Genomic DNA, 24565 nt, shown 5'->3' with positions numbered 1-24565 from the left:
ACTTTGTAGACCAGGCTGGCCTCGAACTCAGAAATCCCCCTGCCTCTGCCTCCTGAGTGCTGGGATTAAAGGCGTGTGCCACCATGCCCGGCTATGATTTGAATCTTAAATGCTAAGAATCATTTTGTGGCCTAGTAGGATCTATCCTAGACAATGTTCTGTGCATGTTATTGAATGTGTATTCCACTGCTGTAAAACAGAATCTCTTATATGTGCCTGTTAGGTCTATCTAGTTTAGATTAAAGTCAGATGTTTCCTTATTGGTCTTATTTCTACAGGATCTGTCCATAGCAAGAAGTGGGGTGCTAAGATAGCCTGCTATCTATGCCACTGAAATCTCTCTCTTCAGATCTTTTAATATTTGCTTCATGTATTTAGGTGCTCCTGTGTTCAGTGTTTGCAAATGTTGTATCCTCTTGCTGAATGAGCCCTTTTGCTATAGTATAATGATCTGCTTTGTATCATTTTCCATATTGTAGTTTAAAGAGCATTTTGTTCAAGTATGGCTATAAATGCCTGAGCATCCAAAATTCAAAATCTGAAATGCTACAAAAGTTGAAGCTTTTAAAAGCATTGGTTCTCAAGAGATTTGGAAGGATTTCACACTTTTCAGATGACAATTGGAAAGTGTATGAAAATATTCCCAAGTCCTCAGTTTTGGATATGATGTTTACCCTGTGCACCCTTTCCATTTTGAATTTTATTTGCATATATTATTCTTTCATCTTTTTACTTTCCACTACATTGTACTTCCTGTGAATTTGGACCCCTGAGTCCTTTTAGTTTGGCTGATATGTATAAACATGTAGGGCTGACCATTTCGTATTAGATAATTGATTAAGGAGCTCCTCTGGGGTAGAATGGTTCTGCTCCTCTTATCCATCATCAAATTGTTTGAGGCCCTTCATCTAAGGATGAGGCCTTGTGAGATTTCCCCCACTCACACTGGCATGTCAGCTGTAATGTCATTACCCAGGTCTTGTTTAGACAGACATATTGTTGGAATTTCATGGATGCAGTTTCCTTGTCATATATGGAAGATACTATCATGTAGCAGGCATCCTAGTGCTCTGGCTTTTACAATCTTTCTGCCTCCTCTACCATAATATTCTCAGAGTTGTAAATGTAATACACAGGACCAGGCACCCCACAGTTAACGATTCTCTGCATTTGACCACTTGTGGATATTTGATATGATTTCTGTCTGCCACCAAAAAAAACCTCTTTTGATGAGGGGTGAGAATTACACTTCTCTGTGGGTGTAAGGATAATTATTTAGAATGCAATTAGAGATCATCCTAGTTTAGCAGAGTGGCAGTAACAGATTCTCCTGTGGGCTGCATGGACTTTCCAGCTAAGGTAAGTTGGCTGTTTACATACTAGGCATGGTTTCCCCATGGACCAAGCCTTAAGTCCAATTAGATGGCTTTTGGGTATCTCCAAGACATAAGTGCCACTATTTTACCCTTGTGAGCACATCATTCCACATGGGCTATTGTTGTGGTCCATGGGTATTACAGCTGGGTATAATTATAAACTTCTCCCTTGGGAGCTTACATAGCACCTTCAGCTACTGTGAGAGCTAATACTCAATATTCTGCCTGGGAGAATTCCATAGTCATGGGCATTCAAATTTTTGTAGATTTTAAAAGTGACCTAGGAAATGAGGAAAACAATATAGAGAAGTTGCCAGCATTGTGAGAGTACCCTTTATTCTGGACTTTCAGCTTTCATGATGAGTGCCATGTCCTCTAGATCTGCAGGGAGGCTCTGCTTCCTTTACTTCCAAAACTTTGATTAGCTCAAGAATTACTGACTTTTGCTTTATCATACATAGATAGAAACAAAAAAAAAGGCACTATCACTAGACACTTCCCATGCCTTTTAACAGCTCAAGTAGGCAATGCTGTTCGTATGATAGTGCTTTAAAAACTATCCAGTGCCTCTGATAAAATACTAGCAATTGACTTCTGACCTGGTCCAAGAGCCACGTCTACCTGCTCAGAGAGCTGTTTAGACTCTGCATGGTGTTGTAGAAAAGCAAAACCATATATTCCAAAAAACCACGAAGTTCACTGACACCATTTGTTTTGTTGGACAAGAAAAATGGAAACTTGAAATAATTTCACTAAAATCCTGTTGTCAATAAAAAAAAGTAAAGCTCACTGTAATGTCCAGGTAATTTAACGAGTCCAAATTTTTAGGCAAACATTTGTGACAAAAACAAGACAGAAACAAAAAAAAACCAAAAAAATTCTAAAACAATAAAATGGTCAATCTTCTTAACATGTCACCAGTCAGCAGTCATTGGATGGCATACCTTTACGCTAGGAGTAGCTCAAAATCATGCAATGAACAAGCAAATGAACAAATAACCAAACTAAAGAACAAATACCACTAAAGGAAATCAGGATCACTAACCGTTAATACGGACAGAAAATGTGGAATTTTTTTAAAGTTTTTTTTTTCAATTCAAAAAAACTTAATTGGGTTGTCTGTATGTCTGCTCCAGAAGAGAGTGTAAATTGTAAAGACCTAGTATAGTAGCAACTGTGGTAAGAGAATTTTTTTTATTTAAGAAGTCACGTGCAGTACAGTGGAAATGGATGTGACTTAAAAATGTCAAAGAATCTCAACACAGGAGACTGTTCAGAGCCAGCCCGGAAGGGGCAAATTCTGAAGGAGTACACGGCCAACAATGTAACAATGTCTCCTTTACTTCAGCAGCTGTGGCCTTCGTCAGCCAGCCAATGGTCCGGCAGTGACCGTCTACTCTGATCTGCAGCTAGTCTTACATTTGATGCAAAGAGCTTGCACAAATGTAAACACGAAGATTTGCAAGTTCAGCTAAACTGTGGCTTTGTATCAAATTGTGTTTAGCTTTTCCTTCCTGAGGAAATTGCAATTGTTGCTGAGTAGCCTCTCTCTCTCTCTCTCTCTCTCTCTCTCTCTCTCTCTCTCTCTCTGTGTGTGTGTGTGTGTGTGTGTGTGTGTGTGTGTGTAAGCACTCTAGTGTAAGCTGTGAGCGATTTCAATTCTCTTGGGCAGAGAGTCAAATGTTCTGCTTCTTCAATGCTAAATACTCCCCAGTCACTTCATTGTAAGGCCAAGAGAAAGGTTTAATAGCTATCTTCTCACGCCTTGTGCCACTGGGACTGAGATAAAATAAGGGTAAATCAGATGCTCTGCCCAGTAAATCCTCTTATTCAAGTAGGCTCTCTGGCTCCCTTCCTTTGCCTGAGAGTCTGAGTTTATTCAGAAGGCCCAAGGCAGTACTTATTTACCCAAGCTGTCCAGGAAGTCAGAGCACACCCTGCAGGTTTCTTTGAAGTATGGGTTACCACTGTGGGATAAACAGTTCTGGACACAATAAATTCTCTAAGCTTTAACATTTCCTAAAGACCTGATACAACGGTGGCACTGGCCCCGTGCACTCGATCCCAAGTGGCCTTGCCTCAATATGAGGTTGATATGTTTTGACAGGAAAGCCTAAAAGGGAAAACAGGAAGCTGACAGGTCAAATGGTACAGTCTTTACCCTCATCCCTCCCCTGAGTATATGCAGCTGTGAGTGGGGCTGTTAATGACCATACGTGGAGGCACAGGAGTGTGACGTTCAGTTCAGCCACTGTCGTTATTTGCAGATGCACAGAAAGCCAAGGACAATCCAGCTAGAGGTAATTTTTTTTTTTTAAATCACTACTAGTTACCATGCAGACCACTCAAAGAGGGTCCTGCTCTCATTATACTCCAGGGAGCACAGAGAAGTCTTTGAAAGAGAAACAAGTAAGTGCTTTAATTCTGTGACACATGCAAAGCCCAGAAACACAGAAGTGGATCCAGAAAGGAAGCTCTGACTTGCTGAGAACCTAATGTGGAGACTCTCATCAAAATCTTCCTCTCTGTGTTCTCATGACATCTGAGAACTAGAGGGGTCCTGGAAATCACTGAACCTGATCCCCATTAAAGTGTAGGGATGAGAACCTGCAAGAACCTAAGCAACTAGAAACATCAGTTATTGCCTCCCGTTCCCCCCCCCCCAGTTTGTGGGAGATGACTGCTCACTGAAGGCAGTGAAGCTGGGGGGCTCTGAGTCTGTGCTGAAGGATACTCCAGCACTTGGAGGTCCTGACACTCCATTCTGGCTGCTGTTGAGCAAGTCATGTCTCACTGATGCCAGAAGTGAACATAGTTCCTTTCCCGGGCTCAGAGGAGCCCTGGCTTGCGGCTGCTCACTAATTTTGAGATCCTGAGGGAAGATCACTGATGACTAGCCATTTTGAGGATTAGACGGCTCTCTGCTATGAACCCATCAGCTGCACTCAGCCCTGGTTCTCAGCAATGCCCCTAACTTGAGAGGGAAAACAAAAACAGGACCCAATGAGAAGATCGCTGTCCATCTGTTTATAGAAAAATGGAACCTTGAGGACATCGTTTAGCCAAACTGTGCCTCAGTGTCCTCAACTGAAAGGTGAATGGACCTGTAAACTCAGTTTCCTGTGCTCGTTGGCGTAGCCCTGTTCCAGCTCACTGGGTTGCTATGTGGCTCATGCAGACAACACCTGCAGAGTATACATCAATTGTAATAATATTTCAGGTATACAAAACAATGTTTTTCATTATGAAATTTTCATACATTTGTCATCATTCCTTGGTCATATTGATCCACCCTTGCTCTCCTTACTCTGGCCCAAATCGGTCCTCCCTCCAAATAGTTTCCCATATTTTCCTTTTCCACTTATATGTGCACTTAATACTTTGAAGAAATTTTGATTATATTTAATAATTATATTGTTTTCTGATGCTAATTTTTGCTCACATTTATTAATGATTCATTGACCTTAAGATATCTTTTTTCTAAAATGGGCAAAATCTCAATACATTTATAGGAAGATATAGAGAATGATAATATTGCCTGAAACTAGGAAGAAAAGAAGAAAATACATTAGTAACTCAATGGGTCAATCAGCAATTCATGTCTGAACACATATGAAAATGATATACATAGAAAACAGGAGGGAGCACAACCCAGTTCCAGACTAAACCCCTGCTTCATGCCAGAGCCAGTCCACTCTAGACAGAGTTTTTCCTTCTTCCTTGTTTTATCTGAGGTCTTCTGACTTTTAAGGCACATGCCTTCTGTCTATGCTTTCTCCTCTTTCTGGGGCTGAGAAGCAAGGAAGGGAGATATAGAAGTTGTGTCCGGTTCCCTCTAGAAGAGTTTGTACAGGGATTCTCAATGGAATGCCATAATTCTCAGATGAGGACATTTGTCCTGCGATGCCGAAGTTGGTGAAGGGTAGTTTCTACCAGGTTCTGTACTCCCTGGCACTAAAGATATGCTAGGAACTTTAGGAAGTCATTTTTAAATCCAATGACAACCTTGTCTTGTCTTGTCTAGAAGAGATCAGTGAGGAGAGCCAGATGTGCTGCTCTCTAGACCTAAGGTTTGCAGCCACCCTGATATATTGTGCTGCATCTCGTCAATGTTACTCTCCCTTCTCCTGAAGTCTCGGTGGTTAAGGGCTCCTCTGAGGCTGGGTTGATGATTTTAATAAGTTTAAAGTATGACAACTCATTACTGCTATATCCTCAAAATTATGATCACTCTTTCATCATAAGGCAAGAGAAGCATTTCCACTCAGGACAGCATTTGAATTAAATGTCTGAGCCATCGCTCTGCTCTTCAGGACGCTAGTTGGTATTTTTATTTAGGCCTTGGATAAAGGAGAGCAGAAGGCATGTCAGAGGTGATGTGGATGAGTTGGAGAGCAACTATTGAAAAGGAAAGGACAGAATGGGGACTAAAATACCGGGATTAGTCTGTCCTGGTAACAGCAATGTGTTCAGTCACAGAAATGTTTACTTTAGCACTCTCATAAAATGATAATGTCTAAGTGTTAAATCACTAGACTGGCTCACTCTCACTTGGATATGCAAGCTTTATGTCCTTGAAGCAGTCTCCCTCCAGGGCTGTCTGTCTGATTTTTGACCTCAGTAGAGAGAAAAATGAAACAAATGAAGGTAAGGTTGCAACCGAGCTAGCTCAATGTGACGTGACTTCTACAGGGGCAGGGACATCAAATTTTTGGGTCCAGTAATTTTGTTCATCTCTGGCCTTTGCAGTTCAGCTGTAGCAGCAGGAGGTACCAGCTGGAGGGTTCTGTTCCTCTCTGATCTGAGTCTGTGGCAGTGCCCTCACTAACAGTCGGCCTCCTTTCTGAATACACACAACTCACAGCATATTTTTTTTTTATGAGAGTACGGTAGCTATTCTTAACATGCCAAGCTAACCATACTGTTGATTTCTGACATTCACACATGCTTTAAAAAAAAAAAGCTTCAAAAATCTAGATACTAAAAAGCAAAAAGTATCCATCTATCTATAAAAGGCAGGATCTATTTTATTTTATTATTTATTTCTTTTGCTGACTTCCACTCAGTCTGTCTCAGCTGAAACAGAAAACCGTCGATAAGGCTATTTGCTGGTGAGAGCCCAGGAGGACAGGAAAGAGGAAAAAAGGCAGACAGGAAATACTTTCAGGTGTCTGACAACAAAGAACTGCTTCTGTACTCACAATAGCAGTTGGAGTGGCAGCCAGAACGCAGTAGAGCACCAGAGGGCTGATGAAACTTTCCTCCTCTGTCCCCGGGTAAGGCTTCATTAAGTCTCCGTCCTGACAGAAGAATCCTTGGATATGCACCTGAAAGGTGTCAGTGCATTCGAAGTAGTAGGCAAGCAGCACTGTCCCAGCCATGATGACAAGCTGAAAATAGAGCATGGCCACACAGAGACATTAACAGGGCTTCAGAGCAGCACTTGCCCCTCAGAGCACACTCTCTCCGTCATTCTGCACCACTTCTGTGCTTGGTATTGCCAAGTGTGAGTGTGCCTGGATCAGCCTGCTCTGGGCATTGGGATTGTGAACTAGTTTGTCTACCTGCTAACATCTGCTGTAGAAACCTTCCAGCAAATGTGCAGACCCCATCCAAAGGGCAGAGCCCAACATGGCTTATAGAAAGACTCAGCTTCTACAGCCAAGCTCTCAAATATCTGTGGGAACCAAAATGGAAATGTGCATTCAGATCAGAGATGAATGGTCAAAGGGCAGTGGCTTAAAAGTTGGAAGGATGTTGGTAGGAGAAATTTTATAAAGTATTAAAGAGAAACTTCCCGTATAAAATGTTAGGCAGGAGTAAATGACTGAGTAGGCAAGAGAGAGAGAGAGAGAGAGAGAGAGAGAGAGAGAGAGAGAGAGAGAGAGAGAGAGAGAGAGCAGAAAGAAAGAAGGAAAGAAAGAAAGAAAGAAGGAAGGAAGGAAGGAAGGAAGGAAGGAAGGAAGGAAGAAAACAAAAGGAAAGCAAAATAAACTTGTCAGGGCTAGGGAGCTTTTGCAGAACCATGCCCTATATTATTGGAGTGTTTTCTAAATTTCCCCCCAAATGTTTCCTACTAGAAAAGCAAGCACTTTGCTGTTGATCCTATCTTATAGACACACTACCTTCAAAAGATTTAGACATAATGAGACCCATTCTTGACTCATGAATTTTCCAGATGCTTATTAGTGTAGGTAGTTGTAAAAAGTATGAGTAATTGATGAGATATGGAAGTTCAATATTATTTTTCACATTTTATTCGGAAGACATCAAAATGTCAAGGTAAGATAGCAACGAAAAAGGTGGGTAGGAAACAAGGATTTTTGGTTATGAGACTATGGAAGCTGAAGACCAATCGAGAAGGTAGAGTCCTTTGGATCTCATGCTCTCTCTCAGAGGTAAAAGCTGAGGTCCAGAGAGCAGACCTGACTATGGCCGGATTACCTATGGTAACTGATCATGTGATCAGACAGTGCACTGGCAAAATGTGGAAACTAAAGTGAGAAAAACGCTATTAAATGTTTATTTGTTTAAAGTACCATGCTAAGCATTATGGGAAAACAATATATTCAGATGTCTTTATACAACTTCAATTTAAAATTGCTTTTGTTCATAAGCACGTGTGAGGCAATGCAAGGAAAGCCATACTGTTTGAAGGGTTTAGAAACACTGGGCTTTTGATGAGACATAGTCTCATGCAGGCTGGCCTTGATTTCATCAAGCAGCCAAGGATGATCTTGAACTACTATTCCTCCTGCTTCTGTTTATTGAGTTCTGGGGTTATGGGCATAAGCTGCCATGATCCATTTATCCAGTGTTGAGTATTGAAGCCAAGAACCCAAGGCTTTGTGCTTACTAAACAAGCATTCTACAAAGTTGTATGCTCTACCCTTGAATTTCCCTTTCCAGATAAATAATAGCAATACCCCTTTCCATAAACAGACAAAACCCCAAATAAACAACCCTCCCCCCAAATAAGCAAAAACCTCTCAAGCCAAAAATTTTCTGTAAGGCAGCATTAAAATTGCATCCTATACAGAGGGATAAGAAAACAAGGAAAAGAAAATAGGTCAGCCCTGGTAGAGAGAGTTGCTATTCGTTGAAAGCAGACCCTGCCAGATAGTGTATGTTTCAACTATGTACTGGGCTTATCTTTGCATGTTTCTTCCATATTGCTAGAAGCACATTTCTCTATTCCTTAGCTTTATCAGCTCTTAGACAACTCCCAATTGGTGAATAGATGAGATCTGTGGGAGACATTTCAGAGTCAAAAGAAAAAAATGGCATCTAAATCTCTCTACTGAGAAAGAACATTTTGCTTTAGTGGGTGTATTTGTGCCCCCAATTCCTTTTGAGGAAACTGAAAGTGAAGTAACACACACGCGCACACACACACACACACACACACACACACACACACACACCACAGCAGAATCAATACAAAGGCACAGAGTAGAAACAATATAGAAATGTCTTAAAGTTAATGTCAAAATTAACTAACTGCAACATGAAAACACTTCATCATCATGTACCTAAATTTAAATCCATAGGCTAAATCTTGAACAGTTACTTGCTTGATGTAATCCTAGAGGTAGTGTTCAGAGAGAAATGAATAAATGAATGAATGAATGAATGAATGAACATTACAAGACACAAAGAATGGAGAATGGTTAAGGCTTGCTGGGTGGATGTAAGCAGGAATTTCAGCAGTTTATACTGACCCACTTATAACTTGCCTTAGCTCTTTTCCCACTGAAAAAGCTAGAAGTTCATTCCTGCCATTGTCAAGTAATTCTTGAATTCCTCACAATGTTCTCTACTATTCTTTAGAGAAGGGAAAAGCAGAACAACTCAGAACTCATGTTGTACTATTCTTCCCCACTGAAACCTCTTTTGTGACAGCGTAATAAAAAGAAACCATTTCTGTTGTTACAGGAACAGAAACAACACAGGATAAGCTGTGTCCATGAGCAGAGAGGCCAGTCCCATTGCACTGATGGTGATCTACAATTAGCCATCAGCCATCCTCCTTGTCCTGGGTCATGATTCATCACTGTCTAGGTTTGTGCAACCAGAGCCAGCTGGCACTCATGCCATCTTATATTCCTTCCCGTGCCCACTTAGGGATGCATGGAGGGAGTCCATAATGTTGTTGTCACACAAACAGATGGTGTGACTGAGCCAGACTGAGCACTGGTGGAAGAGGTGAAGCTGTCACTGTGACAGAGGCAATTATGGGTGAGGGATGATAATAAAGTGTAGGGAGAGCACAGGCCAGGGACTTTTTCCAGGCCTTCTTCTATCAGAACAACAGTCTAATACGAGAACGTGTATAGCACGATAGTAGTACCACAAGGATTTGAGAGGCAGATGCCAGCAGAACTAGAAACCCAGACTCCAGTGGTTGATAGTGTAGTGTTTCTCCCCAAATCTCTGCTGATTAAAGTTAATGTCACACAAATTGGAACAAGGAAGTCAAAGCCAAACAAGTAAACATAAAATTTAGAGTAATTGTAGAACATTGACTTCTGATATGATACAAGCTGGGGCCTCAGGGCTCCGGGTAGTAGTGAAGTGTGTGTGTGTGTGTGTGTGTGTGTGTGTGTGTGTGTGTGTGTGTGTGTGCTCACGCCCGCGCACATCAGGGAGCCTTCATCTGCTGTAGCCACCTTCCCAAGTTTTGGGAGAAGCTGGGGATCCAGAGGCACAGAATTCCACCACAACCCTATTTGGGAAAATACATATTTCAATTTCTAATGATGCTTTTGGTTTTAACTTGGTAATGGACTACTAATGATAGCAAACTGACAGCTCTTACAGGGAACTGCCGCTGAGCTCAGTTTTAGACATGCTTACCTACCACTGTTTTGTTTTACAAAAGAAGTGCCTTAACTTTCATAAAATAAAGTATAGGAAGTTGGAACAGAAGAAGAAAGAAAATTATTGCAGTAATAGTAAAATAGAGATAGGAATTACACCTCTGAATGCAGACTGTCTAACACAGTCTTTTCATAAGAAAATTCTGGATACATAAAATGAGATGAAAAAACAAAGCAATTGCTACTGTCAAGTAGAAATCCAGACAGGAGTTCTTCCTTTGGATTCCTATGAAAGGGTTGATGTAATAAATAACAACTATTTGACACTATTCTTTAAGTGGGACATAATATCAAATCACTATATTCTTAATATGAACTGAGCATATAGCTCAGTAGTAGAAAGAATGTTAAGCATCCAGAAGACTCAGAGTTGAAGCCACTGCGCACCACATGCACAAAATATATGTTAAAGTGCATATAAGTAAAATTAACAAAAGTGAGAGTGTGAAATAGAATGAAGAAGGTGGGCACTCCAGTTCTGTGCAGTTTGACTCTGACAGCAACGATGCTGAGAAAGGTTAAGAGTGTGGAATCATTACTGTTACTAGAACATAAGTTCTTATGTCTTAGTTTCTTAATTTATAAAATGAGTTACTAATATGGTGGTCCCCATTTCTTAAAGTTATCACGAGGATTAAATGAGGAGTGTGCAAAATGTCCTGAGAAAAGACTGCTTTCTTGAATCATGAGTGGAATACGTGTGTTTCAGAGCTTCTCCATAACTATAGTTTCTCTCAGTTTAGCTTTGCAGAAACATTGGGTAGCAAGGCCTGGAGGGCATCTCTAAGCAACCCTATAGCTTTTTAAATGCAGGTCTGCATTTTTGAAGTAGCAGGGAATTGAGCTGTAGTTGAGAAAGACATCCTGTAGTAATATCTGAGGAACCTGATCTGGCATATTTGAATTCACCACCCTTTCTTTAAGAATTACCAAGGGATATCTATAGGTAAGAACACGATGGGACAAAACTGCTACTATTCCAGTAATAATAACTTTCAACCACATGCAGACATTGAGAATATTCAAGTATTAACAAAACTGTTAGAGCAGGTTGGGTCTATGGACTGTGGTGGCTTTCTGTAGATAACAGAGCTTATAAAAGTAAGTCAAATCAAAGACAATGATATGCAATCATCAACCAGGTAACATGATGGCATAACTTTAAATGCACCATGTTTATGACACACCCACACTGGGAGTTATCGTCACATAGACAAGGAGGGACTTTCCCCAGCTCTCAGAAGTGGTGAATGGTAGAGCCTGCAGGAGCTGCCCCTCCAGTGCTCTTTAACTACTGCTTTATACTTAACCCTTGTAGTTAGCAAAAGGAGATGACACGTGGAAAATGCTTAGCACAATGCCCTGGACTTGGTAAAAATTCAGTTCCTTCTCTTGCTTTTAAGTATCTTTTTTTTTTTTCTGCACATAATTTCAGTGTGAGAGTCAAGGTTGATTCCATTCTCCTTTCTTAGCCTTTAAAATACTGAATTCCCTCTCCTGGCACTGCTTTCAATGGCTTTGTTTTCTTCCTTTCCCTCAACCTGACTCCTAAATGATGGTGCCCTCCAAAGCTCTGTCCTTCACACCCCCTAATTATCTTCCCCTTCTTTCTCATTTAGAGGTTCATTTCTTTCTGCCACATCCATTTTCACACTAACTCCAAATTCCTCCAGTCGCTGTTATTTCCTGCTTATTTTAGCCTTCTCAGCAGCATAGTCTTCATAGATGGTGCAAATGCTGAAGCTGGAAACAGCATGTTTCTTCCCTTTTGTATTCGCTCTCTTTCTACAGTCCAACACCACGGTCTCAATCTTATAGGAATGTCAGTAGAATCTTTGGATCCTCCTTTCAATTCATGCCCTATCCAGCCAGTAGCTAACACTTATGATTTCAAGGCCCACTTGTATTCATTCCATTTTCTTTCATCACTGGGAGCTGCCTTATTCATGACTCATGTGATCTTATCTATATCACTGAAATTTGTTCTGTCTGCTCATCTTTGGAATTTCAGGACCTCTATTCCATCATTGACTCTGCTGTTAAAGAGTTAACATCCTACTCTGCCTAATCATCAGGCCTAGCCCTGAGAGGTGGAGACAAGGATTTTACCATGAGTTCAAGACCAGCTTGGCCTACAGTGAGTTTGAGGTATTGCTTGGCTACAGAGGGAGGCCTTGTCTTAATAAATACATTTGCATATAATTACCCTGAATGGGTGGACAATGTCATTCCCTGAAGACATTGGTTATTAAAGGAAACCTGAAGTGCAAGACATGGGCTATCTCTCTATGAGTTAGGGTCAAGGAGACACCACAGATCTACAAACAACATGGTATATTGCCATTGCTCTTGGTTAGTCAGTGTAACTATGTGTTAAGACTCTATTGTGGAAGATATCTCATACATTGGTCCTGGGACACAGAGAAATCAATCTCAAATTGATTGGGCAATTTTATCCCTGCCAAAGGAGGAAAGACATCAATGAAGAGCTAGTAGCAATTGGTAGCCGTTGGGAGAGGATAACTAGTTCTTTTTGGAGGATGCAGCCACTGGGAAGATTCTAATGCTCCAGTGAATCAGAAAATTTATAAAGAGAGACATACAGAGTCATTCTCTCTCTGACGCCACCACCCATGTAAACATAAAAGCCATGACTGCTTACAGACCACCATGAGACAATGGACTTGATAATAGACTTTCCAGCCTTCAAAATTAGATGAAATAGTTGTTGCTTTTAATATTTTTTATTAGGTATTTTCTTCATTTACATTTCCAATGCTATCCCAAAAGTCCCCCATACCCTCCCCCCTCCCCTACCCACCCACTCCCACTTCTTGACCCTCGAGTTCCCCTGTACTGAGGCATATAAAGTTTGCAAGAGCAATGGGCCTCTCTTCCCAATGATGGCCGACTAGGCCATCTTCTGATACATATGCAGCTAGAGACACGAGCTCCAGGGGGTACTGGTTAGTTCATATTGTTGTTCCACCTATAGGGTTGCAGATCCCTTTAGCTCCTTGGGTACTTTCTCTAGCTCCTCAATTGGGGGCCCTGTGATCCATCCAATAGCTGACTGTGAGCATCCACTTCTGTGTTTGCTAGGCCCTGGCATAGCCTCACAAGAGACAGCTATATCAGGGTCCTTTCAGCAAAATCTTGCTAGTGTATGCAATGGTGTCAGCGTTTGGAGGCTGACTATGGGATGGATCCCCGGGTATGGCAGTCTCTAGATGGTCCATCCTTTCGTCTCAGCTCCAAACTTTGTCTCTGCAACTCCTTCCATGGGTGTTTTGTTCACAATTCTAAGAAGGGGCAAAGTGTCCACACTTTGGTCTTCGTTCTGCTTGAGTTTCATGTGTTTTGCAAATTGTATCTTATATCTTGGGTATTCTAAGTTTCTAGGCTAATATCCACTTATCAGTGATTATATGTGAATTCTTTTGTGATTGGGTTACCTCACTCAGGATAGTTGTTGCTTTTTATAAAGTAATGTGTTGTACAATCTGAGATAATACATGGCCATTTAGATAAAATAAGCAATTTTATCAGCAGCAAACACATTGGATTTTGCCCTTCACATGGGTTTGGTGAGTAAGAATCCCCCCAAAACACAAGTATGGTCTCTGCCAACAAGGGTGATGAGCCATCCCTCATTTCATGGGGTATACATACTGTATCTCTCAATTCAGGATCATTTCCTTTCCTACATGGACACCACTTAAATAACAAGTGCAGGACTGGAGAGATAGTTCAGTGTTTAAAGGCATTCTTCTGGAAGACCTGAAGTCAGTCCCAGCATCCACTTCAGGTGACACATGGTAACTGGTAGCTTGAACTCTGAGGGCTCAGGTGCCCTTTCTAGCTTGTCAGGGCACATGCACACACATGTGATCATACATTCACTCAGACACACAGACACATGAATAACAATAATTGTTTTAAATAGACCAAACGCAAAGAGTACCTATGTATATTTAGTCACCTAGATATTTTCTCTAGTCTATCAGATTGCTCACTTACTGTGGATTGCATGAAGAAACACAGAGTTTTAATATCCAGTTTTACAGTTATATCAGGAGAGATAAATATGGGGAAGAAATTAAAATTAAGTGGGTCACATAGTTTTCTCTTGATAGTCTGATACTAGATTTTTTGTTTTTTGTTTTCTAATTTAATTAAATGTATGGATACGTAGAAGGGATGCTGAATGTACAGTGCTACAAAACTGGCAGGCATAACTTTCATCTGAGAAAGCAGCATGGAAATTGAAAAGAACACTGACATTTGGGAATACTCATCCTAGATTAAAGTAAGGTCCAAGAGCAAGGACACAGCAGTGAATAATTCAGGGCCTGTGCAGGATGTGCCGTCTGAGATGCTCAGGGACCATGCCTGCCCTACAGGCATCCTCAGAACTGAGAAAGGGCAGAGCTCAGCATGCATTAAATGCATGGGAAAGTGTGAGCAATGAGAACTGGCAGAAAGAGTGGTCTTGGAAAAGACAATTCTAGATGATGAATGCTCATTTCACCTCTTTGGTAAAGGTGGGTGTGCTGGTTTGAATGAGAATTGCCTCCACAGGATCATATATTTTAATGCTCAGTCATCAGTCGGTAGACTGTTTGGGAAAGATTAGGAGGTGTGGCCTTGGAGGAGGTGTGCATGGAGTAGGCCTTGAGGTTTCAAAAGGGCATACCAGGCCTAGTGTCTCTGTGTCTTTCTGTCTGTCTGTTTCTCTCTGTGTCTGTCTGTCTGCCTCTCTGTGTCTGTCTGTCTGTCTCTCTTTCTGTCTCTGTGTCTCTGTGTCTCTGTGTCTGTCTCTCTCCATTCATCCCTCCCTCCTTTCCTTCCTCCCCCTGTCTCTGCTGCTGCTGCTGCTGTAGGGGAGAAACTCCAGAGGTATTGATGAACAGGTCATCCTAGCCGAGTTCCTCTGATGGACTGAAAATGCCACGTTTTCTTGCTACATCGACTCTTTCATTTTGCAGGGCTTGCATTTGTCTTCCCTCTGCAGAAGTTGCTGGGCAGAGGTCTCTGCTTATCACGCAATATCTATTGCTTCCTTAACGAGCAGTATCTATTTAGTTGGAAATAATTTACTTTTATTTCTAGTCTTGATTTGTGACTTTAAAATTGACTATAATTCCAGAGATTCTGACAGATGTAAGGTAAGCAGAGGAACAATCCTAACTAATGATTCTTTTTACTCTATATGAAAGAAATTTGACTTGGGGCCCAGGAGACAGCACAATCAGTGACACACTTGCCATGAAGAATGAAGACCAGAGGTAAACCACGAGAACTCATGTAAAACTGCTAATCATGGGGCTTGAGAGATGGCTCAACCTTTAAGATGTCTTACTGCTCTTGCATAGAACCTGTGCTCAGTCCCCAGCCCCCACATAGTAGCTCACAAACATTTGTAACTCTAGTTCCAGGGCATGCCTTCTTCTAGTCTTGACAGGCACTGCCCATATATAGTGCACATACACACATGTAGACAAACTATGCATACATATAAAATTAGAAATAAATAAATAAATACCAGGGCTCCTGGCACAGGTTTGTAATCCCAGTCTGAGGATACTCAGGTAGAACCCTAAGTCTTATAGGTAAAACAGCTTATCTAGCAAGCCCTATTCCTTATAGGCTGGTGTGAATAAATATACATCTCCCTTTGCATGCTTTACAAAGGTGGAGAGGAGTCCCACAGGCCTAGTGGTTAACCTCATTTGAGGTTTTCATCCAGATTATGATCTTACATATTTGAGAATTGCATATTGAAACCCACAGTGCCACGTTCTCTTGCAAAATTGACTCCCTGGCCTAGAGTTGACTTAATTAATGGTCAGCGCCTGAAACAACCTAGGTTCATAAAGTGCACCCAAAACTTTGAAGCAGGATTCATAGAGCATGTATCTTATGGACCACTTGGATTCAGGACATAAAAAGTCCAGGACTATAGACCTGCGCTGTATGGTCAACTGAATCTGGCAACATGATAATAACTAATAGATTGCACACACATGGAAAAATGAACCATGCATGCAAAGTGCTATGCTCAGGATGCCTAGGAAAAGAGCATAGCTATAATTTTAATGGTTATTAAGTAACTTGCTGCAATTTATGGTGAGGTCTATCCATACTCCTCAGATTTTATAGGAGTCTGTTTTGCTCTTAAAAATTCCCTTTTAGCTCGGTTTACAGTGTCAAACATTGAACAAACCTAAAGTCCAGTCAAATAGCTGTTGGTTCCTCCCAAGACAGAAGTGCTGTCATTGCACCTTTGTGAATATCTTCCTGGTCCAGTCGCTGTTGTGTTTCATAGACTTTAGAGCCGGGTAGGACTACCGACTGCTCCCCTGCCTCTGCAGCTGGCATAGTGTCTTCTTATACAATGAAAGCCACCTCTGAAGGAGTGAATTTCAATTTGATTCCTCCAAGTCCTGTATCTGAAGTGTTCAGTGACATGGTGCAGCTGGTTATCTCATCACCAATCCAAAGAGCTGGGGATGAAACAACCCATTCTGCATGCAGAGGATTTAGAAGTAGAGGGTCTGGCTTGGAACCTGCTATAAATCCACATATGTGCTTGGGTTTTGATGCTCAGGGTCTTACTTTGTATCGTAAGTGGGTAAGCTATAAAGACAACAAATAAGCAATATGGAGGCCTTGTTGCTAGCTTTCAGATACGAATGCCACAGCTGACACCAGGCTTGAGAAGGGACAGAAGAACCTTTGATATATCAACTCTAGCCAAAAATGTTGAAAACAGTGAGAACTTTAATGCTACCATGCTCTAATCATCCAGAACACCAATCCCCATTCAAAGGACAAAAAAAGGCAAGCCATTTCTGATAGCTAAGACATCTGTAGCAGATTTTTTTGAGTGAATCAGTCATTCAAGGGGGTTTGAGTAAGCTGAGAGAAGAAGCCTCATTATCCATGCACATGAGACCTTCTCAATTTTTTAAAGAAATGGTTGAAGGTAGCACACGTATAATTTCTAAGGGAAATGTAATTTTCTTGCCATCTTAAAACTTTCCTTCATTTATAATTGAAAAAGGTTTTCAGTATGAGAGCTATGGGCTTAATCAGCAGGCACAGCCAGTGCACAAAGCAAAACCTGACTTTACAGCAGCTGTACAGTCTAGTGTTAAACCATCCATGTGGCTTTTGCTTTCTGAGTTCTTAATTGGCTTTAGGAAGACCAGTAGAATTCTGGCCTCACGTGTAGCCTCCTGGCCTCTCGCTCATCCTAACAAATCAAGTAAGAACTGTGTTATTACTTCTTATGGCTAGTTCATATTGCAGTCATAAATAGCCACATTAAAATTTTAATGTGTGATGTTGCAAGAAAAGATGACTTACTTAAGGATTTAAATGCAGATTTATTCCCTTAGTCTAAGGATTAAATTTGACAGGTTTTGCTAGTGGAATATTCTCAGGGCTTACTGGCATTCCCAGGAGTATATTTTAGCATACAATAATTTACATTTACTTATTCCTTCACAAGGTACAATTGTTATCAACTTGTAGAATATTTATAGGATTGTTTGGCAAACCATAGGATACATAGGTGAACCCCGTCTCAAAAATGGAAAATCTCACTTGTTCCTTCAATCCAAATCATAAGAATTCTTGTTAGTTATTCATAATATGAATCCTTTTCTCATCGTGAGCTTCTAAATCCAAGATCTATTTAGAAAACATTGCTCTGAGAAGTGATTTCCACATCACAAGAGAAGGCAAATCTAAGTCTTGACATGCCAAGCATAGCCCATGTTAAAGATGATGGTGAAGAAGACAATTAAGGCCACACAGCTTCCCGGGTTTGCTTTAAAGCAGTTTTAAATGGAAGCATTGATACTGGTTTAATTTCCCTGCAGAAAGGAGCAGGATGCTCTTGTTTCCCTGTGCATTCATTGCTACCTTACTTGGAAATTAGGCAAAATGAGAAGAAACGGAAAAACTCTTCTCCCCCAAACAACTAGTTTGTTTTTCTTTCGAATTAAAACAGGGAAATCTCCCCATTTCAGAAAGACTTAGATGTTCCAGCCTTCTGTTGAAATGAGTAGGTAAGGAGTTTCCTAATTTCCACTGTGTCTTAGGTAAGGCCACATCCAAACACAGGAGAAGATGCTATGCGAACGAGACTGTCCCATCTCTGGGGCTGGCTGGAAGGTCACAGGTGCAGTCTGCATCTGCTTCCTTCAGGTTGCAGCTAAATGAAGCCAATTTTCCCACGGAAAGCAATTAGGTGGAGACCTGAAATAAAATTTTCATCCCACGGTTGTGTGCTAGCCACATTTCATCTCAATTCATTTAAATCTTCATAAGCATGTAGATAAACGTGTGGTGGTCTTGTGTAAGCAGAGGGGCACCATAAAACAAGCCCATATTGGACTATTTTTTTTATTATCAACTATCCCAATACACAAATTTAAAAATAAACCATCAGAATTTAACCCAGAGACTACAAATTCATTTTTAGTTCCTGCCTATTTATTTTGCCAGACTTTCTATTTTGCCCACACATAACCCACACTAGATTTAGCATATATGTATGTATGTATGTATTGGAATCACAACCCTAGGCAGTTCTATAGATTGTTATTCTCTTAATAATACACTGTGACTCTTTTTATTTCAGTACATGAGCTGTGTATATATCTACATACATGCTTCTCTTTGCCTCTTTCTACCACTGCCATTTCTAGCTATGGAGTCCCGATTAATATAGGGGTGTGCTCAGGGCCTATTGATCACACCTATTGATCACTGTGTTGCCTGACTTACAGTAAGTTGGGAGATGGGACAGCAACAAAGAGGAGAGTCTTGGAAGCTCCAGGCAGCCAAATGTAAGTGTACATTTCAAAGGAAATCACCAAAGTGTTTTGAGTAGGGAAATGGGTTGAGACGTAAGACATGTCTCTGAAGAAGGTAAAACTTGTAGGAACTTCTAAGAGACTGTAGCAGATTTTTGCATTCAAGAATTCAGGATTGGAGCAAAGACTGCTTATGGGTTTTGTCTGGCTTTCAGAATAACTCTTATACATGTGCCCTCTCTTACGTGCAGAACAAGCTCGTATTTAGGTCCCTCATATACAAACATGTGTAAGAAAAAGATCCTATTTATGATGTATAGTTTTTTTTTACTGTTTGTGAAAATATGAAATCATCTCTAAGCTTTTCTTGAGCATTTAATAAATAGCAACTATAAGAATATTAGCAATGCACAAAGTGATGTCTATTCGAAACAGGAGAGACTGTACTGAAAGATCCAAGGCTAGGTGAAGAGACGAAGCTTAATTCCAAACCCAAATTTTGAGATGTTCCTCACAGAAAAATAAACAACAATTTGAATCAACAGAAGTAGAAATGATAAAGCATGTTATGTAGGGTACCACTCTCCATCCTTAATCCCAAAGAACAGATACTTCTTTGGACTCTTTCTGATTACTTGCTATCTGCTACTCCAGTTGTTACCAGATGGTTAGAACTGGCCACCCCTGAAGATACGTGCACAACCACATATTAAAAATATATAGGGCTGGCAAGATGGCTCAGTGGTTAAGAGCGCCGACTGCTCTTCTGAAGGTCCTGAGTTCAAATCCCAGGAACCACATGGTGGCTCACAACCATCCGTAACGAAACCTGATGCCTGCTTCTGGAGGATCTGAGGACAGCTACAATGTACTTACATATAATATATATATATATATATATATATTATATGTGTGTGTGTATATATATATATGTATATATATATATATACATATATATGTATGTATATATATAAAGATTCGGGCTAGAATATCATGGGGCTTTAGAATAATTCCTGAATGATTCATGGACTCATTAAAGTACTCTAAGTGCCCAAGACAAGAAAGCTCTGGTTCCCCAGTATCTTCTCAAGTAGAGACACCCAAAGGGCAAGCTAGCATGAACACTGTCAGACACTTGCACGCCAATGGCTACTTTAATTCTGAAAGGGCCAGATGACTTCAGTAGATTTGACTATCTTTTGCCACAAGTGACTCTCTAAATCTCTTGAGTTAATAGCATTGCTGTATTGGAAGATTTGGTGCACTCATGGTGGCTTTACCAAATTGGAAGCACTGAACGAAGCAAATGTTTTTCAATTAACTTGAATTAGGTTCTATTGTCCCCAAATGCACTTGGTTAGAAAGATGTTATACCTACCTAATATTCCTTAAAATCACTTTTCAGATTAAGGTTTGTCCTGAGAGAGGCTCTGTTCAGTTTCTCGCTTTTGGAGGGGATGCAAGCCCCACTACAGGACTCAGAGCTTGGAATTGCTTGAATGGTTTAGCATCCTCTGGACACATATGACAATTTCTTAATGTTCTTTCTAAGTTGAAATAAGATGAGAACAGGCATTAAGCTGCTTAGAGATCTGAATTAGAAGAACAATTATCCTAATACACGTGATAGGGAAAAGCTCTCTGAGCCAGAACCCGTAATCTCCCTATTCTTATGAAAAGCTGTCATTTTAAGGACAGCTATGCTTGATTGGAGGCCATGAAAGAGATGCTCTGAGCCTCTTTTCTGTTATCCTTGTGGAATGATGTATGTTCCTTGGAAAATAGTTGTTCCACTTTGCAACTTTCTGTGCATGGTGCAACACAGAGTGTGTTTTCTTTGGCACTCCACATGTTCTGCCATTCTGCAAGAATGTGTGTCTTGTCCATGGGAATTTATTCAATGGAATGTGAAATTACTTTAGAAGACGACACATTTAGAGCATCCGGCTTAGGCCAAGCATGCCAAGCAGGGGAGGTTCAGGAAGGCGTGTGCATTCTCGGATAACTGATAATGTTTCCTGTGGCACTAGAGCTTTGTACATGCCAAGCAAACACTCTGCTGCTGAGCTCCATCCATAGCCCCAGTGTTTCTGCCTTCTGATCTTTTCTAAGGGCCACCAGAGGGTTGGGAACTTAGTACGTCAAACCATTCCAACATGTCTTCATATTTTCTTACATCTTCCTGCTAAAACTGTCCTAGAAAATGTATGGAGGGCCTTGGTCTGAGCTCCAGCGACTACGCCTGGCAGCTTGTTGTCCCATTTTCTGCCACTCACTACCTGTAACATGGAACAAGTCACTAAGGCTTATTTTCTTCATCTGCAAAATAGACATTAGCATCTACCGACAAGGGCTAAAGTGAACATTAAACTATTTACATCTGGAAAGATTAGACTTGTCCTGGCATATGGTAAGCATTATCAGTATGTGCGCAGCACTTAGAATCCTCAAGCTTTGTGCTGGTAGAGTCAAAGAGGGTTGCTACTGTATGTGGCATGGCCTGTCTATCCTCCTAAGTAGAGGATGGGTGTTCAGGGATGTGAGTTCTTATTCTGGGGAGTCTGTTTTCATTTACCTGCGGCTCCTGCTTGCCAGGGTGGGCAAGAAGTTTTTAACTTTGCCTCAATGTTTCTAAGTTTGCTTGTTGTGCTATGGATTAATCTGTTCCTTGTCTGGAAGTATCTATTGATATTTTTGTCATCTGATGTTATTTCTCCCTAGATTTCAGTATTTACTGAGTTATCCTTGCTTATGTGTTCTTTTAAAAAATAATGACATGAGCCTGATATAGCTCTCTCCTGAGAGGCTTTGCCAGTGCCTCACAAACACAGAGGTGGATGCTCATGTCATCCATTGGACTGAGCATAGGATCCCCAATGAAGGGGCTAGAGAAAGGACCCAAGGAGCTGAAGGGGTTTGCAGCCCCATAGGAGGAACAACAATATGAACTAGCCAATACCCCCAGAGCTCCCAGGGACTAAATCACTAACCAAAGAGCACATATGCAGCAGAGTATGGCCTAGTCGCACATCAATGGGAGGAGAGGCCCTTTGTCCTATGAAGGCTCTATGCCCCAGTGTGGGGGAAATGCCAGGGCCAGGAAGCGGGATTGGGTGGGTTGGTGAGCAGGGGGAGGGGAGAAGGGATAGGGGAGGGTGTTTTTCTGAGGGGAAACCAGAACAGGGGATAAAATTTGAAATGTAAATAAAGAAAATATCCAATAAAAAAAGAAAAAAAAATAATGAAAGTATGTAAGAAGCTTACAGTCCAATAATACTTTATCTTAGAGTTATAAAATTGCATACAATAATAAAATAAAAATAAAAATATTTACATACTTTCAAATGTTCTAATACAACCTTGCTTTTATTTTGATTTTCCATTTTTCATTATAAGGGAAGTTGACAACTCATTACTCCTTCCCTCGTGTTTTGAGAACTGTTGATATGTACTGTTAGAAAGCTAACTAGGGAAGTTTTTAATTCAAATGTGCTGTGAGACCCCTTAATAAACGATTATAGACTCAGGAATGAAAGGCACTTGGGAGATTATCTAGCCTCTGTTGTTACAGGAAAGGGAAGGAAAGCTCCGACAAGTTAAGTGGCTAAAGTTAAAGTTCAAGGTTCCAGAGTAAGTTAGACACAGAGCTCTCCCCAAGCTTTGAGATCTAATACTTAATTTTCATAAAAATATATTTAGTATATGTTAGATACACAATAAATTGAATCTGGACATACCAGCCAGTTTCAGAAGCAGAACATCATCAAGGAATTGCAAACTTCTTTACATGTGTATGATGTATAGGTGTATGTGTATATGTGTTTGTATGTAGATGTGTATGTCTGTGTATGTGTATGTACACATGTACAGGATATATATGCAAATGTATACCTAATCTTTGTCTACTGCATTTTGTTGTATCTCCTAATGATGTGATCATTTTCCTGAATTTATATCACTTCTTTGCACACTGTATCCTTTTCTAGAATGACATATGAATGTGCATGCATGTGTTTTCATATACATACATATATGTACATGCACATCTATATACACATACATAGAGAGGGAGAAAGGCAGAGAGAGGTAGAGAGACAGGAACAGAGATAAAAATAGTGCTTCATATATTCCAAGGCAGCCCAAAATGATATATAGTCAAAAATGACCTTGAACTTCTGATCCTTATACACTTACCTTCCAAATGTTAGTACTACAAGCGCATACTACAACTGGTTTGCATGGGGCTGAAGATAAAGATCACATAACCCCACATACACACATTTATACATACAAACAAGGCACTCAATTTATCAATGTATTCATGAAGATGTGCATATGAGTGCGTGTGTGTGTGTGTGTGTGTGTGTGTGTGTGTGTGTGTGTAGGCCCATCATTGACTTTGGGTACCTTCTTCTATCACTCTCCTGCATATATATTGAGGTAGGGCTCTAAGAGCTCATGGATCTTGACTAATCTATGTAGTGAGCTTTTTCTCTGGTTCTAGCTCTAGTGCCCAGGGATTATAGATAGACTGCCTCACAGTGATGGGTACTGGGTAAAGGGAGTCCTGGCAGTCTGCCACACCCACGTGGGTGCTGGGAATATGAACTCAGTCCTCGTGATTGCACAGCTAGCAGTTTGCCTGTGGAGACATCTTCCTAGCCACAGATTTTATACACACACACACATTAAAAGCAAACATTTTATATCACAGTTTTGTTTTTTCACTTGGTATGTGTTCATTCACCTACACTTTTGCACTTAACTGAGGCTCAGTCCTATTTTACTGTTCATGTTGAAGGCTTTTTTCTTAGTGTTTTCATTGTTGATATAAATAACTTCTTCTATCCTGTCAGCTGAGGCGTAGCTAAAGTTTCTCAACAGAAGGCACTTATGAGTAGTTTTTCTGGAACATAAGATAATATGTACTCTCAACTTTGTAAGATAATACAAAGATGTTTTTATCTTCCACACCTATCTTTGGGGTTTTAGAGTTTCTTGCAGTCTAAAACATACCTAATAACTAGAACGTTAAACATCTTACACATATTTATTCACTCTTTGTGCTCTACCTTGTATGGAACGTAGATTTACATATATTTTGCATCTTTGTATGCTTCTTTCTTTTTGACTTGTAATAATCCTTAATACCACATTTAAAATCATATACTAAGATGGCAAACAGGTTTTGTAGGTGCTTACTGGCTTTTAAAACTTCTATAAGTGTTTCTGTATTTTTACTATGCATAGGGATTCTTGGTTCTAATATTGCCTTCAAGATGGGTTTCATTATACCAAAGGCATTACAAATCAGAAGAGTAAAGAAATTGTCTCCAAATTACAGGGATTTGGTAAGTACCGATAATTTTTTTATCAGAGTCAGTCCATACCCAAAATGAAGAGCTGAATCTAACCATAAACTAATATAAATAAAAAGGAGAATTCCTAACACATGTATCTAAAATAATCTATTGCTCAAACA

The 24565-nt window shown here is 40.4% G+C and overlaps 1 protein-coding gene across 1 annotated transcript in view; it reads right to left on the bottom strand.

Moving 5' to 3' along the window:
• The window catches only part of Plppr1 (phospholipid phosphatase related 1), a 259977-nt gene that overhangs the window by 45424 nt on the left and 189988 nt on the right, over nucleotides 1-24565 (bottom strand). The window contains exon 3 of the mRNA XM_021161276.2: nucleotides 6578-6766. Within this exon, the coding sequence (XP_021016935.1) occupies nucleotides 6578-6766 (189 nt within the window). The remainder of the gene's footprint in view (nucleotides 1-6577; nucleotides 6767-24565) is intronic.

The sequence above is a fragment of the Mus caroli genome, chromosome 4 (genome assembly GCF_900094665.2).
Source record: "Mus caroli chromosome 4, CAROLI_EIJ_v1.1, whole genome shotgun sequence".
Taxonomy (NCBI): Eukaryota; Metazoa; Chordata; class Mammalia; order Rodentia; family Muridae; genus Mus; species Mus caroli.
The sequence above is the reverse complement of the archived record's forward strand: the minus strand, read 5'-3'. Positions and strand labels throughout refer to the sequence as shown.